We start from the raw sequence: 18,309 nt of genomic DNA, 5'->3' as shown, positions 1-18,309 counted from the left end.
ATCATGGCCTTCTTGAAGAGTTTTTCTTGGACCACTGCTTGAAAAAAGTATCTTCTAAAAACTGGCAGTAGGTTTCAGAGTTGATTCAAGCCTAAAAGGTCCAAGTAGTTCATCTTTAATAATAGTACGGTACACTATACCAGTACCCCTCTTCCATTGGAGGTGGTGCCATATGTCCATTAGTGAGCCAGCATGGGTCCATCCATTTGGTGCATCAAGAGTCACTCTCATTCCATCTGTCTGTGACACCAGATAATCAATTTTTCAAAGCAAGTATCAGGACGAGTTCTTTCTCAAGTCCAAACCTTCGTGAATGCTGCAGCCTTGGAAGTGCCAGAGAGGAGAGCCTCCTAAAACACATCAGATCAATTTAAAACATGCCATCAAGCATGTTAGTGGATCCAGATCATCTTCTTCCCTCCAGTTGGACTTCACATGTTCAGACGTTCCCGTGGACACATGCAGACACCAGCGAAGACTCCAGTGCTCGGAGATGAAAGTGATTTCACTCATACTCGTCATTTCAGCTGCTTCCTGTCCTCGTCTCTGTGTGATCAAAGGATCCAGATGCTTTTTTTCATTTTGACTTCATAAAACTCTGAACAACAAAACATGTGCAGACAATTTACACTGAAGGCCTTCAAATAAAGCTGAAAATCAGATTGAAACCTTCAGAAGGATTTGCTGAATGTTGCAAACACGCCGATGTCAAAAAGAGGGGAAAAAAATCAAGCATTTTTTTCATTTAAAAAAGCAAACAGATCTCAGCAAATTGCACTTTTATCCCCACTAATACATGATGCCACATGTATTATCGCTAACAGGAACCAGCCCGCAGACTGAGGCCTGACAGGCAAAGCACAGGCCGGCATCTGATGCTGGGAGTCTGGTACCAAACCAGCAGGTGCCGGTTCTGTCCTCTGAACGCTGCAGCCTGTGGAGGTCCAGAACAGTTTGTCTATACACGTGACATCGACCTGTGAGAAATGTTTTTGCAGGTCGTGGCTGAAGGCACCAAAACAAATCACAAGTCTGACGTGAAATCGAAGCGCACAATAAGGGGATACAATCATACAAAGTCTCATGGACACGTCTCTGAGTGTGGCTGCATGTGCACGTGTTCTGCGCAGCATCCACACTGGGACAAATTCAGAGTCTGACAGCCAGGTGGACGCTGCAGGTCTGGTTTCAGACAACTGTGCTATAGGACTGGGGTGTGATATAGTTTAGATTTTCTGAAATTAATAAAAGGTTTGTGCATTTGGATAGTACCTGAGATAGGGGAGGTGGTGGTCAAGCGGTTTAAGTGCGCTTGTTGTGTCAGGAAGGGCATCCAGCATAAAACTTGGATGATGGATGGATGGATGGATGAGATGGATGAGTTTTATTGTCATTGTCATTACAAGTACAACAACGAGATTACGTCCACACTCACATTTCTGCAGACAAACAACAATTAATCCACAATTATTACTTGTTTACCGTAATAATGGGACACATCAGAATGAAAGACAACACATATACATTTGACACTGTTTATGTGCACTAAACTTGAAACAGTCCGTTTTCCAGATTGAGGCGATGTGAGTGTGTGGTAGCCGCTGCAACTGGAGTCACGCCGCCGGCAGCTTGGGGGGAACGGGGACCTGCTGCAGCTAAAACTGCTCAGCCCCCAGAAGGGAAAGGGGTGGCGTGAGTGGTGGCCGGGATCGGGTGTATGATGGGGGACAGGAGGTGAGGTAGAAGGGAAAGTGGGGCATGCTTCAGTCTTTGTCCATGTGTGAGTCTGTCTGTCCTTGTGTAGTGGAGTAAGAAAGATAAGGAGGCAGCCAATCTTCCCAAGGCCATAGAAGTTCTTCTGGAGGAAAAACAATGGGCATTTCATCCTTGACAGGCTGATAAGCCTGCTGTGTTTGTGGTTGAGCAGTGAAAAACACTTTTCTAGCTTCACATGAACAAACCAAAACCCAATTATGAAAAATTCCCCGGCCTCTGAAATCTTCTCCTGTAAGGCACACATTTGCTCCAAGATGTTGTCCAATTTGCGTCTGAGTTCAAGGGTTAATGCAGTCTGAGAATGCATCGCCTTGCCCCATTCATTAATCATGATGGACAAGCGTTTTGGTGGCAGCCGTCTTGCCAATCTTCTGGTAGGTCAGAGCAGCACATAAGCCAATAAGTACAGCCCTCCTACTATGAATCCAAATATGAATAAATCCTCGACATCCTCCACAGAGAAATGTGGAAAGCATGCGACCCGCCAAGTCTCCCAGGCGTCGAGAACATAACCCGCAGGGTAAGTTCCATCTGGGCATGCAGGGTCCCCCGGCCCTGATCTTCTTGTAGAAAAAATGGTGTCAATAGCGTTCAGAAATCAGCTGATCAATTCCATAATTAATCCAATATAGTTTGAAGAATTCACAGCCTGGTGAAGTAGGGACTTTGAAGGTTGGTGCAGAGATAGAGGAGAGAGGAGATGCGACCGCCCTCATCAGAGTCCCAAGCTGAACTGTACTTGTGCCAAATCAACATGCAGATCCACCTCGGATCTGCTGTGGTGACCCTGAAACAACGGCACAGCTGAAGGGACATATTTCCGTTTCTGGACCACAGCTTTGCACAATTGTCTGGATATTTATAATCTGCTAAATTCACTGTTCAGTGAGTCAGGCCAAACGTTTTCCAACGCGTCTTTCAAACCCAGTTATCCTGAAGGCATCAATGTAAAAGTTAATAAATTTGATCTTAAATTATTTATTGTTAGTTTTTTTTCCTCTTTACTTCTCACTGAAGGCGTCACACTGTTGTTCAGTCTTCACTAACAAACTTGGACATGCATTCTCTCTCTCTCTCTCTCTCTCTCTCTCTCTCTCCTCGGTGGGCGGATCCACCGTCGCTGCCAGTCACTCCCTGGGCTGCTGTCTGATTGGCTGTGCTCCTCCGTTGGTGGGCGGGGCTAATGGAGCCGCGTGGATCCTGCTTGTTGTCCTCTCGCCCGTCAGTCTCATCCATCCTTCGGTGGAGACGCTCCAGACGCACTGGCGCAGTTTTGTGCATCAACATCTTTCCTGGAAATGAAGTGAGAGAAATATTCTCAACAATAATATTTTTTTTGTCATTGATTCCAAAAATTTTGTTCTGCTTTTTCCAGACGCTGCTGAGAGAAAAAGGTTTTTATTTGTGCGTAAAACATTTTGAATTATGCGTTGAATAGAGGCGCGCGCTGTCACTGATATTTTTATTTTTGCTTGTTAGATGTGCTTCGTGTTCCCCTACAGAACCAACACGGAGGTAGAAGTTAAAGAAAACATTCTGATGGTGTAACTGGGAAAGAAAACTATCCCTGCTTTGCTGCGTAACTTTGCGCGTAAAATCCTTCTTCATCTTGGCTCTTGTGGTGCGCGCACTCGCTCTCCTCCTCACCTGGATCGAGTTGGATGGAAACATGAACGTCGCTGGAACGGTTCTCCTGCACGCCCTCCTCTTCCACCTGCTCCGGGTCTCACCGGTCTGTCCGTCCGTGCAGAACGGACACCCTGCACGCTTTTTCGGACAAATAGCCGAGAACTCGGCGGCCGGTTCTCCGGTGGATGGCGTTGTGCTGCCGCTTGGAGCCGGTGTGTGTCCCGGTGTAGACCTGAACGCTACCCTGAAGGGGGATTACTCGTCGGATTTTAGGCTCGTTCGCTATCTGGGGCCGCGCGGACACCTGAGTCTGGTCTCCGCCAAAGTTTTGGACCGGGAGTTTATAGCGATGTACGAACTGACGGTGGAGTTGCCGCCGCCGTGTCCGTGGAGACCGTGGGACATTCAGGTCGAAGTGTTGGACATGAACGACAATAATCCCCGCTTCACCGGCGGGAACCAGACGGTGGAGGTGAACGATCTGACGCCGCTCGGTGCTGAGGTGGCCCGCTTTGACGCAAACGATGGAGACGCTGATTGGAACGGGCGCATCACTTTTTATGCGTCACCCAAATCTCACCTTGTCCACGTGGTGCCTCAGACCGGGCAGGTGCGGCTGGTCGGGTCTCTGCTCGGGGTCAGACAGCTGATGGTGCGCCTTTACGCCAGGGACCACGGAGATGTGGCGCTGATCAGTGAGCCGGTGTTCCTGCACGTGCGCGTCCGCCGGTCTGGGAGATCGAGGCGGACGCCCCGGGCTCTGTCCCACGACCTCGTCTACACAGTGACGGTGCCGGAACACGTCGGAGAGGGAGACCTGCTGTTCACTGTGCCCGACCAGAGGTTCGTGCAGCGGTGGTTCGAGGTGATATCCGAGGACTCTCCGGTCCACGTGGAGCGGGACTCAGGGCGTCTGTACCTGACGCGCAGCCTGCGGGAGCCCGCGGAGGTGTTGGTCTGGATCCACAACCTGCGAGGTAAGAGAGATTTATTTCTTTCATATTTTGTGTCTGTGTGCGTAGCAACACAGTTCTGATGTTTGACTTTCTGCATCATTTATGCTTTCGTGCCCGTGACCTTGAGCGTGTTCGCTGTTTTGGGTTTCAGGCTGATTGAAGGTCGGTTGTTTGATTCTTTTCTTACATTTGTCTCCTCACAGACACACTGATGTGTATCTGTCTGTGGTGAAAGTGTTGAACTTGTAGAGACCTTCAGTTGTCTCGTAGTGACCTTCATGTCCATGGGTCCTCAGCCTTTGAGCCACAGAAGCCTGGGAAGAGCTGATGGAGTGATGATGAGGTCAAAGGTCAGAGGTGTTTTGGGTTGTTGATATCTTTGCAGAAGAACAAAGGTCCATGTCTTTAGACTCTAACTAGTGATCAAAAGCAACAGCTGGATGTCTTTGGTACCACATCTCTGTGGAGGATCCTAAGGTCCTTTTGGAATGACTTTGTGTCCAACAGTTACTTGTTACAGTGCACATTCTCAGACTAGACCTGAAAATTTGACTTTTTTAGGGGGCAGTGGGGCCATTTTCAACATATTCTGCTTTATTTAGGCTACCTTCTCTGTGATTGGCCGTTGCCTTGTCACATCATTCAGCATTTCCATAAAGTAGACTTCTTGCTTATTTTGGCCCCGCCTAGCTGACAGCATAGTGACCACTTGTTGCCACTCTGATTGAAAATGAATGGTAGCTGGTTGGTTTGCAAGTAATGTGACCAAGGGCTGATGGGGGTCCCAGCCATGCTGGACAGCATAGTAAACAATGCTGTCAGAGTACCCTCTACTGGACAAACTATGTAATGACACAATTTCCAATAGCCAAAGCATTTTTCTGCATTGTTTATTCAAAACAATAATATTTTTTGTATCAGCAGAAATAACACAGATACTGATATGTTTGTCAAAGGCTGATATCAGCTCATATTTTTGGCTAATCGATATATTGGTCGGACTCCACACTGTAAGACCTGAGAAGTTGACTTTCCTTTTAAAATGTGGAAAGCGGTTGTCTGGAAAAAGATAAGTAAAGGACAAGTACTTTTTCATGTAAAATAAACTAGAATGGCTATTTTAAATGATGAAAAAGTATTTGTCCTTTACTTATCTTTTTTCCAGGCAATCAGTTTCCACATTTTTTAAAAGTCAACTTCTCAGGTTTTACAGAGTAGATGGTTTTGATGAAAACTGTTGAGTCTGGAGATTCTCTGAAGTGAGTCTGTAGATTTTTCTTGTTCTATCAACAACTCAAAATAAAGTCGCTCAGTGTTTTAATATTCTACTTAAACACAAAGTAACAGTTATTCAGTTTGACCTTTGACCTGAGAGAAAGACAGTCATTTTCAAAAACACAATAGATACAGATTGCTTTAAGCTTAGATTTCAGTTAGGGTCAGTTTGAGATTTTCTGGGTGGTGGTGGTGGTGGTGGGGGGTGTCAGTGTGGTGTTCTCTGAGTTTTGGGCACAGATTTTTTTTTTTTTTTTGTACTTGAGTGTTTCAAAATGTGTTGAGTATTTTCTTTTCTGAGTACTGTGCTAAAGGTAAACCCCACCCAGCTGGAGCTGCACGGTGTCAGAAACAAACACTCAGAAGCTTCAAAGATCAGGATTAAGTCTGTCTGTTGACAGACGTCCTGCAGCCTTGATCTGTTTGACAGGTTGAAACCACATCCAGATGTGATCGACGCCCCCTAAAGTCAGTGTGGAACCTCCATCCTCCCCGCATCCGCACGGCCTGCCAGAGTCAACCAGTTGGTCCAATCAGCATCAGCGGTGTTTATTTGGAGAAATTAGCTGCATTTGCTCGCCAGATCGGCACATTCGTGCTGAAACAGGATTTGTTTGTGCTTAAACACAGACAGCAGTGTGTCGGTGTTTAACGCACACGACACGCTTTGACCTTCGCATAAACTCGCCTCTGATTCGGGAGACCTGGATTTTGTCTCCACAGTTTGGGAGTTTGAATCTGTTGGAAATATGTCGCCAGATTTCAGGAGTAAAAGAAGCAAGAAACCATGTCTGTTAAATAGAAGCAAAATAACACAAGTCAGATTTACAAAATAAGAAATGTATCAAAACAGCTCAGTTTTACAATTTTTTAAATTATAAAATTTTTATTTGTTGTAAATATAAACTGCAAATTACTACTACTACTACTAAACTAAACTACTACTGCTGCTGTGGTAATAATAATAATAATAATAATAATAATAATGTTGATGATGTCCTTTTCAGGTGCATTTGGTAATTACATTTGGACTAAATGTTTGGCATTCTGTCCAGGAATTGTTTTTAATTGGATTTTTGAATCTTATTTATTTATTTATTTATGTATTTTATACTGCAGGTACTCACACTAATTAACACCTACATTTTTTGTGCAACCCCACAACTGCCACATATAAAACAGATCAGTATCATGGACAACCAGTTTTGCGAATGACTGGATGGTATAAATACACTTATTTGACATAACTATGCAGTAAAATCACCAGTGTAAAACTAACACTGACAGTGTTAAATTACCACTGCCAGTGTGTATATGGTCCTACTGTGGTCAGAGTGGGACCATATGTACACTGGCAGTGTTAATTTAACACTGGTGATTTCACTGTGTATTAACCTTTTCAGGTGTCAGAGCTGGTTAGCAAACCAGTTAGTCTAGCCCACTGAATAGAATGGTTAACTACGTAAGCTACCGTGGCTACTTAGCATTGAGCTAGACAGAAAGCCTGTTGAGTTTGTTGTTACGTTAACGTTAGTCTGTTATGCAGGTTGTGATTTGACTTTTTTTTTTTTTTTTGGAAATAATTTCACTTTAATTTGGGACATGAGATTAGCGTGAGGATTAGCTCTGCATCAATGACACAACAGACCAACAAGACACTGCGATGGATGCCCACAAGCCAGCTCATTATAGCACACAAAATACACAGCACAAAAGCATTTACTTCTTAGTTTGGACACAAATGGTCAAATTGCCAATAGAGGGCACTGCTGTCATCACCTTGTCTCTTATGGGCACCAAAGTGCTGGCTAGAGTGTGCAATAGCGATAGCCGCTGAAGTTATGGTACAGATTTGAATTTTGACGTTGACTTTGTGTCACTTTTTTAATGTTTAAAACCTGCTTATCTTTAACTTAATCAAATTCAGTTTGACAGCTTGTTTAAAACAGTTTGAATCCAGTAAAAATAGACTCTATCTGGTTCAAATCAGTTTAAAATGTGTCAAAACACAGAAACAGAAAAAAAGTCACATTTTTTAGGGGGAGCCAAGTAAAAACCCACTCCCCCCACAAAACCCCCCAAAAAACAAAACATTTTCTTATTGATAAATTATTTACATATTTAACTGATTATGCAAATAGCCACACAGTAAAAATCACCCGTGTTAATTTAACACTGTCAGTGTTAGTTTGACACTGGTGATTTTATTGTGTATGGGTTACATTTTATTTTATTGATGAAGTGATTGTTTCCTGATTGAACTGAATTCTGTTTCATCACCTCCGTCTTTCCTCCATTTTTCCTCCTTTTAGTTAAAGAAGTTTGCGACTCACCGCTGAATCTGTATTTCTTTGTGAGGACGCTTGTTTGTTTGTTGTCTATTTGCACAGCCTTTGGCGTGTGAAGGACTTAACCGTCAGCCGTTGGCCCTGAGAAAAGGTTCTTTATTTTTGACTCTCATTATCTCTAATAAATGTGTTTATTTGCATATTTAAATGAGAAAAGTGCTCCTGCTGCCTGCAGCCGGCAAACTGACGTTAACACTTATGAATGGTTTCAGGGCCCTGCTCTGTGTGTGTGTGTGTGTGTGTGTGTGTGTACATCAGTTTGCCTCCAGGAGTTTGTTCCACACGTGCACGCTAACGTGCAGCGGCTGCTTCAGGCGCCACACTAAAGCCAAAATCACACAATAGAAGACAAAAGCAGAGCAGAAAAACACAAAGTGCTGCAGCAAAAATAACTCTGACCTTTGTAAAAGCCAACGTGTAAAACTGGAGGAGAACTCTGAGTGCGCACGTAGCTCTGAGCATGCGTACCTCCGAGCGTGCGTACCTCTGCCGAGGCCGAGCGATCGTGGAGTTTAGTGTCCAAATCCACATTGTTGTACGTTTTTAGTTGTGTTTCTTCATGAACGCGAGTCTGAGTCAACGTATATCACCCGAACAGAGCCTGATCCAAACTGAGAGATAACAATAATAATAATAACTTCATGTCCTCTTATACAGATGATAGTACTAATAATAACTTTATGTTGTATGCCATGATGCATACTGTCCTTCTGCTTATCATGCTACACAGGCAGAACACAGTTTTACTTTTATACATACCGTTTAATACAACGAGTGCACTCACCGCAGATAAAGGTTAAAATACAACATCTTTCAACCATAATCACATATTTAACTGATCCACATTGAGGGGAACAGCCCGCCCATCTGGGGTGGGGCTGGAGTGCAGGGTGGCGGAGGCAGGCAGAGTGTGTGTGTGAGATCAGCTTGCAGGCTGATGTAGAGATGAGCTGTTGAGTGAAGGCATCTATATAATACATCTAAAATTGAAGTGCGTTTTCTATCATTTTTGGAGTTGCCCTTGTCAACCCGGTAAAAATTGAAAAACTCCATTTAAGGTGACTAAACAACATTTACAATCCAGCATCAGTGGACCATGACCTTCATCTGTATGGTGGCCATCCAGGATGGTAGCTATAGGGTCAATGAAGAATTACACAGGGGTCAACAATTCAAAAATGTTTTAATTGTACTGAAAATTACACCACATTAATTGTTTTATCATAAATATTCCAAAAAGGGACAGTTTGGTCTATCTATGACTGAATGTTCTGGAGTTATGAGGTAAAAACAGCAAGAATGCTGACAAAGAATAATATCAGTTTGTGCAGGGGTCAAAAGGTAAAGTTGCTCCAATTTTGGTTAAAAAAAGAAAAAAGAAAAAAGTGATGCAAATTATTGGTTGAGTTAATAGAGTCTTATAAATAAGTTTGCACCAGTTATCATGTTTAGTTATCATGATCAATCAATCAATCAATCAACTTTTTTTTTATATAGCGCCAAATCACAACAAACAGTTGCCCCAAGGCGCTTTATATTGTAAGGCAAGGCCATACAATAATTATGAAAAACCCCAACGGTCAAAACGACCCCCTATGAGCAAGCACTTGGCTACAGTGGGAAGGAAAAACTCCCTTTTAACAGGAAGAAACCTCCAGCAGAACCAGGCTCAGGGAGGGGCAGTCTTCTGCTGAGATTGGTTTGGGCTGAGGGAAAGAACCAGGAAAAAGACATGCTGTGATCAAAACTTCCATTTATTAATCCTATTAGTTGGTTTTTACGGTGGCCGAGTGCTAAGCATGCTATCGCCCCTAGTGGACATTTGTAACTAACGCGCACGATTTGATGGTTGGGGGAAGTGGGCGTGTCTGGAAGGAACACCTGCAGATGTGACTGTGGAGGAGGTTATGGTGTCATGTGTGGGGTCATTTTTGGCGACAGTCTCCTCAGTCCATCCAAACCAAAAACTGTTGCTAGCATTTTTTTTTTCTGATTATCATTAGGGGTCATAAGTTAAAATTGGCCAAATCATGTTGAAAACCTTTCAGAAATATTCCTGTCTTAACAATTCAGAAAGAGTAAGGTCGCTGTGATGTGTGGTTCTTGGATTCTACATGAAAAATCTAAAGGTCACACCAGGGGTCAACATCTGAAAACATACTCAGATTTTCATAAAACTGGGTTCAGGATTGTTCATCTTAAAAAAATCAATTCAAATTGAGATTTGCACACACACACACACACACACACACACACACACACACACACACACACACACACACACACTGCACAAACGGCACATTCTACTTTTTCTTTTTATGACAAAGGGACCATAAGAGCTTGCCAATTTCAAAATTTGACCCCAGTAGAAGCTTGACCTTTGCCATTTTATCCCTAAAGGCCAACAGGAAAAAATATGGCTGCATTTTTTTTTAAATTGTTACTTATTAGAAGACAGTGGAATCTATTTTTCATTAACATGAAAATACATCTTCCTCAAACCACACACACAGGAAGTAGTTGGGCAGAACTGCACCAACAACCTTTTCGGTTTGATGCCAAAGTGCTGCTCTGTGTTTAACTGTCTGGTTGCTGTAGATTTTTCTGGGTGTTTCTTTCTGTTTTGTCCATTTTATCATTTGGTTCTGCACACTTAATGTCGAAACAACTTATTGACAGTCGATCAGCCTCCAGCACTGCTGCTCACCAATGACCAAGCAGGACAAGGTCACACAGTGCAGGCCGCGAGGGTCAATGTGCATGCTTCAAAAGTAAAAAAAACCCACAAAAAAAAAAAAACACGCATGCTTTAAAACAAATAAAAACATCTAGGCTTCAAAATAAAAATAAAACAAAAAGCATGCATGGTTCAGAAATAAAAAAAATGCTTTAAAAACAAGTAACAAAAACATGCAGGCTTCAAAATAAACAAGAAAAACAAAAACAAATAAAACATGCATGCTTCAAAAATAAAAAACAAACAAAGAAACAATAAAAAAGATGCATGCTTAAAAAACATGCAAGCTTCAAAAACAAAACACAGAAACTTGTATGCTTTAAAAACATCCACACATGCTTTAAAAGCAAAACAAAACAAACAAACAAACAAACAAAAAAAACAAAAACAAAACATTAATGCTTCAAAAAAAAATTATAAAAGCATGCATGGTTTAATACAAAAAAGACCATACATTCTTTAAAAGCAAAAAAATAAATAAATAAATAAATACATAAATAAATAAAATAAAATAAAATAGTGTATGCTTAAAAAAAAGAAAACGACCATACATGCTTTAAAAACACAAAACAAAAATGCATGATTAAAAAAAACATGCATGAAGTTGGTGACAACAAACGATTGTTCCACATAGAGTGAATCCATCAACAAACAAACAAAATCAGACTCATTTGTCAATCAGACGTTGAGTCTCACACACACACACATACACACACACACACACACATACACACACGTTTATTCACCCTCTCACACATACGTATCAATCAATCAATCAACTTTTTTTTTTATATAGCGCCAAATCACAACAAACAGTTGCCCCAAGGCGCTTTATATTGTAAGGCAAGGCCATACAATAATTATGAAAAACCCCAACGGTCAAAACGACCCCCTGTGAGCAAGCACTTGGCTACAGTGGGAAGGAAAAACTCCCTTTTAACAGGAAGAAACCTCCAGCAGAACCAGGCTCAGGGAGGGGCAGTCTTCTGCTGAGACTGGTTGGGGCTGAGGGAAAGAACCAGGAAAAAGACATGCTGTGGAGGGGGGCAGAGATCGATCACTAATGATTAAATGCAGAGTGATGCATACAGAGCAAAAAGAAAAAGAAACAGTGCATCATGGGAACCCCCCCACAGTCTACGTCTAAAGCAGCATAACTGTTATATGGCTGGGGGGGGGCCTGGCTGCCGGTTTGTTTGTCTTTTTGTTTTCCTCCCAGGTGGCGTGCATTTGGGACTGAGTGGCTGTGTTGCTGAGGCTGTCAGGACCTCACCCTGATCACCTGCGACTCGTCAGGACTCACAGCTGAGGTGCATCTGGATGGATTGGAGCATGTTGGCATTTAAGACTGGAGTGCACAGTGTGTATTTGCCAGAGACTCGACCTTGTGACCAGACGGGTGAGATCGTCGTCTCGGGAGCCATCTCATCAGCAGCGGATGCTGAGAAACGTCCAGGTTTGATGCACAGTCTGTGAAAGAGGAGGGGGTGAGGTCTCACGCTCGTCAGCACACTTCCCGAGGTACGTTAGATTTTGTGACTAACAGTTATACAGTCAGTAAATGTGGTGTCCCTCACACCTTATTGTATTGAGCTGTATGTTAGTCATGTATCAGCTTCCACTGCGGTGGAGTTTTGTGAACGGGATGTTCCATGCCTGCAGGTTGGGAAGCTGATCTGTAATCAAGCCAGGAAGTGTTTGCTGTTTGTACACCTTTAAGTGTTCTGTGTGTAGAGTGTGGACTCACATAATGGTTCCTTCTTTCACAGACTCGGTTGTTGCGGCCACCTGGGGGGTGTCGGCGGGGTCCTTGGGTCCGAAACAGCTTCTGGCTCCGGACCGTTAGCGCTGCTGGGAGCGCACCACGCCAGACCGCACCTTTTTGTTATATTATCACTGTTATGTATTAAATTCAGTTAGCCTTTGTACCGTGCTCTGCTTATTTCATACTGGGTCCTTCAAACGCTGGTCGGTTCTCCGAGCTGCGTCCGACACATAACAATAACCAAGGGATGGTCCAGGGTCACCTGATCCAGCCCTAACTATAAGCCTTAGCGAAAAGGAAAGTTTTAAGCCTAATCTTAAAAGTAGAGAGGGTATCTGTCTCCCTGATCTGAATTGGGAGCTGGTTCCACAGGAGAGGAGCCTGAAAGCTGCCTTCCATTCTACTCTTAAAAACCCTAGGAACTACAAGTAAGCCTGCAGTCTGAGAGCGAAGCGCTCTAATGGGGTAATATGGTACTACGAGGTCCCTAAGATAAGATGGGACCTGATTATTCAAAACCTTATAAGTAAGAAGAAGAATTTTAAATTCTATTCTAGAATTAACAGGAAGCCAATGAAGAGAGGCCAACACGGGTGAGATATGCTCTCTCCTGCTAGTCCCCGTCAGTACTCTAGCTGCAGCATTTTGAATTAACTGAAGGCTTTTCAGGGAACTTTTAGGACAACCTGATAATAATGAATTACAATAGTCCAGCCTAGAGGAAATAAATGCATGAATTAGTTTTTCAGCATCACTCTGAGACAAGACCTTTCTGATTTTAGAGATATTGCGTAAATGCAAAAAGGCAGTCCTACATATTTGTTTAATATGCGCTTTGAATGACATATCCTGATCAAAAATGACTCCAAGATTTCTCACAGTATTACTAGAGGTCAGGGAAATGCCATCCAGAGTAAAGATCTGATTAGACACCATGCTTCTAAGATTTGTGGGGCCAAGTACAATAACTTCAATTTTATCTGAGTTTAAAAGCAGAAAATTAGAGGTCATCCATGTCTTTATGTCTGTAAGACAATCCTGCAGTTTAGCTAATTGGTGTGTGTCCTCTGGCTTCATGGATAGATAAAGCTGGGTATCATCTGCGTAACAATGAAAATTTAAGCAATACCGTCTAATAATACTGCCTAAGGGAAGCATGTATAAAGTGAATAAAATTGGTCCTAGCACAGAACCTTGTGGAACTCCATAATTAACTTTAGTCTGTGAAGAAGATTCCCCATTTACATGAACAAACTGTAATCTATTAGACAAATATGATTCAAACCACCGCAGCGCAGTGCCTTTAATACCTATGACATGCTCTAATCTCTGTAATAAAAATTTATGGTCAACAGTATCAAAAGCAGCACTGAGGTCCAACAGAACAAGCACAGAGATAAGTCCACTGTCCGAAGCCATAAGAAGATCATTTGTAACCTTCACTAATGCTGTTTCTGTACTATGATGAATTCTAAAACCTGACTGAAACTCTTCAAATAGACCATTCCTCTGCAGGTGATCAGTTAGCTGTTTTACAACTACCCTCTCAAGAATCTTTGAGAGAAAAGGAAGGTTGGAGATTGGCCTATAATTAGCTAAGATAGCTGGGTCAAGTGATGGCTTTTTAAGTAATGGTTTAATTACTGCCACCTTAAAAGCCTGTGGTACATAGCCAACTAACAAAGATAGATTGATCATATTTAAGATTGAAGCATTAAATAATGGTAGGACTTCCTTGAGCAGCCTGGCAGGAATGGGGTCTAATAAACATGTTGATGGTTTGGATGAAGTAACTAATGAAAATAACTCAGACAGAACAATCGGAGAGAAAGAGTCTAACCAAATACCGGCATCACTGAAAGCAGCCAAAGATAACGATACATCTTTGGGATGGTTATGAGTGATTTTTTCTCTAATAGTCAAAATTTTGTTAGCAAAGAAAGTCATGAAGTCATTACTAGTTAAAGTTAATGGAATACTCAGCTCAATAGAGCTCTGACTCTTTGTCAGCCTGGCTACAGTGCTGAAAAGAAACCTGGGGTTGTTCTTATTTTCTTCAATTAGTGATGAGTAGAAAGATGTCCTAGCTTTACGGAGGGCTTTTTTATAGAGCAACAAACTCTTTTTCCAGGCTAAGTGAAGATCTTCTAAATTAGTGACACGCCATTTCCTCTCCAACTTACGGGTTATCTGCTTTAAGCTACGAGTTTGTGAGTTATACCACGGAGTCAGACACTTCTGATTTAAAGCTCTCTTTTTCAGAGGAGCTACAGCATCCAAAGTTGTCTTCAATGAGGATGTAAAACTATTGACGAGATACTCTAACTCCCTTACAGAGTTTAGGTAGCTACTCTGCTCTGTGTTGGTATATGACATTAGAGAACATAAAGAAGGAATCATATCCTTAAACCTAGTTACAGCGCTTTCTGAAAGACTTCTAGTGTAATGAAACTTATTCCCCACTGCTGGGTAGTCCATCAGGGTAAATGTAAATGTTATTAAAAAATGATCAGACAGAAGGGAGTTTTCAGGGAATACTGTTAAGTCTTCTATTTCCATACCATAAGTCAGAACAAGATCTAAGATATGATTAAAGTGGTGGGTGGACTCATTTACTTTTTGAGCAAAGCCAATAGAGTCTAATAATAGATTAAATGCAGTGTTGAGGCTGTCATTCTCAGCATCTGTGTGGATATTAAAATCGCCCACTATAATTATCTAATCTGAGCTAAGCACTAAGTCAGACAAAAGGTCTGAAAATTCACAGAGAAACTCACAGTAACGACCAGGTGGACGATAGATAATAACAAATAAAACTGGTTTTTGGGACTTCCAATTTGGATGGACAAGACTAAGAGACAAGCTTTCAAATGAATTAAAGCTCTGTCTAGGTTTTTGATTAATTAATAAGCTGGAATGGAAGATTGCTGCTAATCCTCCACCCCGGCCCGTGCTACGAGCATTCTGACAGTTAGTGTGACTCGGGGGTGTTGACTCATTTAAACTAACATATTCATCCTGCTGTAACCAGGTTTCTGTTAGGCAGAATAAATCAATACGTTGATCAATTATTATATCATTTACCAACAGGGACTTAGAAGAGAGAGACCTAATGTTTAATAGACCACATTTAACTGTTTTAGTCTGTGGTGCAGTTGAAGGTGCTATATTATTTTTTCTTTTTGAATTTTTATGCTTAAATAGATTTTTGCTGGTTATTGGTGGTCTGGGAGCAGGCACCGTCTCTACGGGGATGGGGTAATGAGGGGATGGCAGGGGGAGAGAAGCTGCAGAGAGGTGTATAAGACCACAGCTCTGCCTCCTTGTCCCAACGCTGGACAGTCACAGTTTGGAGGATCCAAGAAAATTGGCCAGATTTCTAGAAATGAGAGCTGCTCCATCCAAAGTGGGATGGATGCCGTCTCTCCTAACAAGACCAGGTTTTCCCCAGAAGCTTTGCCAATTATCTATGAAGCCCACCTCATTTTTTGGACACCACTCAGACAACCAGCAATTCAAGGAGAACATGCGGCTAAACATGTCACTCCCGGTCTGATTGGGGAGGGGCCCAGAGAAAACAACAGAGTCCGACATTGTTTTTGCAAAGTTACACACCGATTTAATGTTAATTTTAGTGACCTCCGATTGGCGTAACCGGGTGTCATTACTGCCGACGTGAATTACAATCTTACCAAATTTACGCTTAGCCTTAGCCAGCAATTTCAAATGTCCTTCAATGTCGCCTGCTCTGGCCCCCGGAAGACAATTGACTATGGTTGCTGGTGTCGCTAACTTCACATTTCTCAAAACAGAGTCGCCAATAACCAGAGTTTGATCCTCGGCGAGTGTATCGTCGAGTGGGGAAAAACGGTTAGAGATCTGAACGGGTTGACGGTGTACACGGGGCTTCTGTTTAGGGCTACGCTTCCTCCTCACAGTCACCCAGTCAGCCTGCTTTCCTGACTGCCCGGGATCTGCCAGGGGGGAACTAACGGCGGCTAAGCTACCTTGGTCCGCACCGACTACAGGGGCCTGGCTAGCTGTAGAATTTTCCACGGTGCGGAGCCGAGTCTCCAACTCGCCCAGCCTGGCCTCCAAAGCTACGAATAAGCTACACTTATTACAAGTACCGTTACTGCTAAAGGAGGCCGAGGAATAACTAAACATTTCACACCCAGAGCAGAAAAGTGCGGGAGAGACAGGAGAAGCCGCCATGCTAAATCGGCTAAGAGCTAGTAGCAACGCAACCTATCGGATTCTTAAAAACACACAAAGTGAATAATGTGTAAATAATTTAGAGGTGATTCAGCAGAAGGCACCAGACAGGCCATGAAGCAGCACAGGTAACGCACGGCAACAGCGAACGCACGACAACGGTGCTAAAATAAAATAAAAATCCACTAGACACGCTGTGGAGCAGCACAGGTAACGCACGACAACAGTGCTAAAAAAAAAATAAAAACGAAAGCATTAGCAAGCTAGTTAGCTTGCCAACGCTGATGAAAGTTAGCTGATAAAAGTGCTCCGTCGCGATGTTTCGACCGTTAGAGGTCTTCTTTAGGCGTTGGAGCACGGTGAAAAAGTAAAAAAAAAGTAAAAAAGTAAAAAAGTCTTGAAAAAGACTGTTAGTTCAAAGTCCAAAGCAGCAGGTAGCAGTCTCGGTGTAAACAGTTCCAACAGAGAGCCAAAAAAATGAGAAAGAAACACTCAGTGCATGAGTATGACATGTGCACATCTGTGTGCCCCCCCCCCCCAAATTATTCCACATCATTGTGTGTGTTTGTGTGAATATTGACGCATGCTCACTAATTGACTCATCTCACTTTGCTGCTGCACTCACAGCTGTGACACCAAAGACAGACAGATGGGTCGAAGGACAGATGAGTTGATAGATGGACCAGTCGATGGATATATGATTTGAGAGACATATGAGTTGATGGACGTATAAGTTGATGGACATATGAGTCGATGGATGTATGAGTTAATGGACATATAAGTCGATGGACGTATGGGTTGATGGAACATTCCAGCTTTCACCTCATGAAATATTCGTACCATTGAACTCATAAACATTCATTGCTGTTATGCTATTCTGTTCTAATTAATTAAGCTGTACTCAGCCAATGAACAACCAGGAACCATCAGACCCGACCAATCAGCCGCATATGGAAAACATAGTTGATCTCCAGGAGCAGGGGTCATGACCCCTGGCTGAGAACGAGACATTGTCCAAGTGAAGACTTTGTCCTGAACGGTACAGCGGTGCAAACCGCAGCACACCAGATCCACCTCTGCTGTATTTGGGTTATTTTGTGGACATTAATGAGGGGGCGGTCCCTCTGAATCACCCCAAATATGAACCGAAACAGAATGCAGATCCTGTTCTGGCTCTAGCTCTGGGTTTTTCTTTTTAAAGCTCTGTGAGGTAACTAATGAGTGAAAGGATCAGATTTGAAAGAAACACATTTATGAAGTTTCAAATTAAATTAATTATTAATCTTCAGGATTTTTCTGCACGAGGAGTTTCAGAGTTGATGTCGAAGGTTTGATCTTTGGTTTTTGTGGGTTGTTGGAGAAGCACAGGCTCCGCCCTGCCCCTCAGTCTCCTCCACCTGTCTGTGTTCTGATCCTCGTCTGTCCAGGGTCCTGATTGGCCCGTCAACTCGTGGCCGACCCTGAGGACTTTGTCTCCTGAGGGAGGAATGAGGACCATGTGAAGCTCTCGGCTTTCATTTGGCTTTGAGTCAAGGTCACGGCGCTGATTTAAAACCTTATCAACTCTGAACTCGTCTCTTTGGGGGGGAATCAGACGTCATGAGGGAA

General features: G+C 42.8%; 1 protein-coding gene across 1 annotated transcript in view; it reads left to right on the top strand.

The window, feature by feature from the left end:
• Positions 1 to 3,445: 3,445 nt before the first annotated feature.
• si:dkey-22o22.2 (neural-cadherin) overlaps positions 3,446 to 18,309 on the top strand; it is a 346,824-nt gene continuing 331,960 nt past the window's right edge. The window contains exon 1 of the mRNA XM_034173921.1: positions 3,446 to 4,382. Within this exon, the coding sequence (XP_034029812.1) occupies positions 3,446 to 4,382 (937 nt within the window). The remainder of the gene's footprint in view (positions 4,383 to 18,309) is intronic.

The sequence above is a fragment of the Thalassophryne amazonica genome, chromosome 7 (genome assembly GCF_902500255.1).
Source record: "Thalassophryne amazonica chromosome 7, fThaAma1.1, whole genome shotgun sequence".
In the NCBI taxonomy this organism is placed as follows: Eukaryota; Metazoa; Chordata; class Actinopteri; order Batrachoidiformes; family Batrachoididae; genus Thalassophryne; species Thalassophryne amazonica.
The sequence above is the reverse complement of the archived record's forward strand: the minus strand, read 5'-3'. Positions and strand labels throughout refer to the sequence as shown.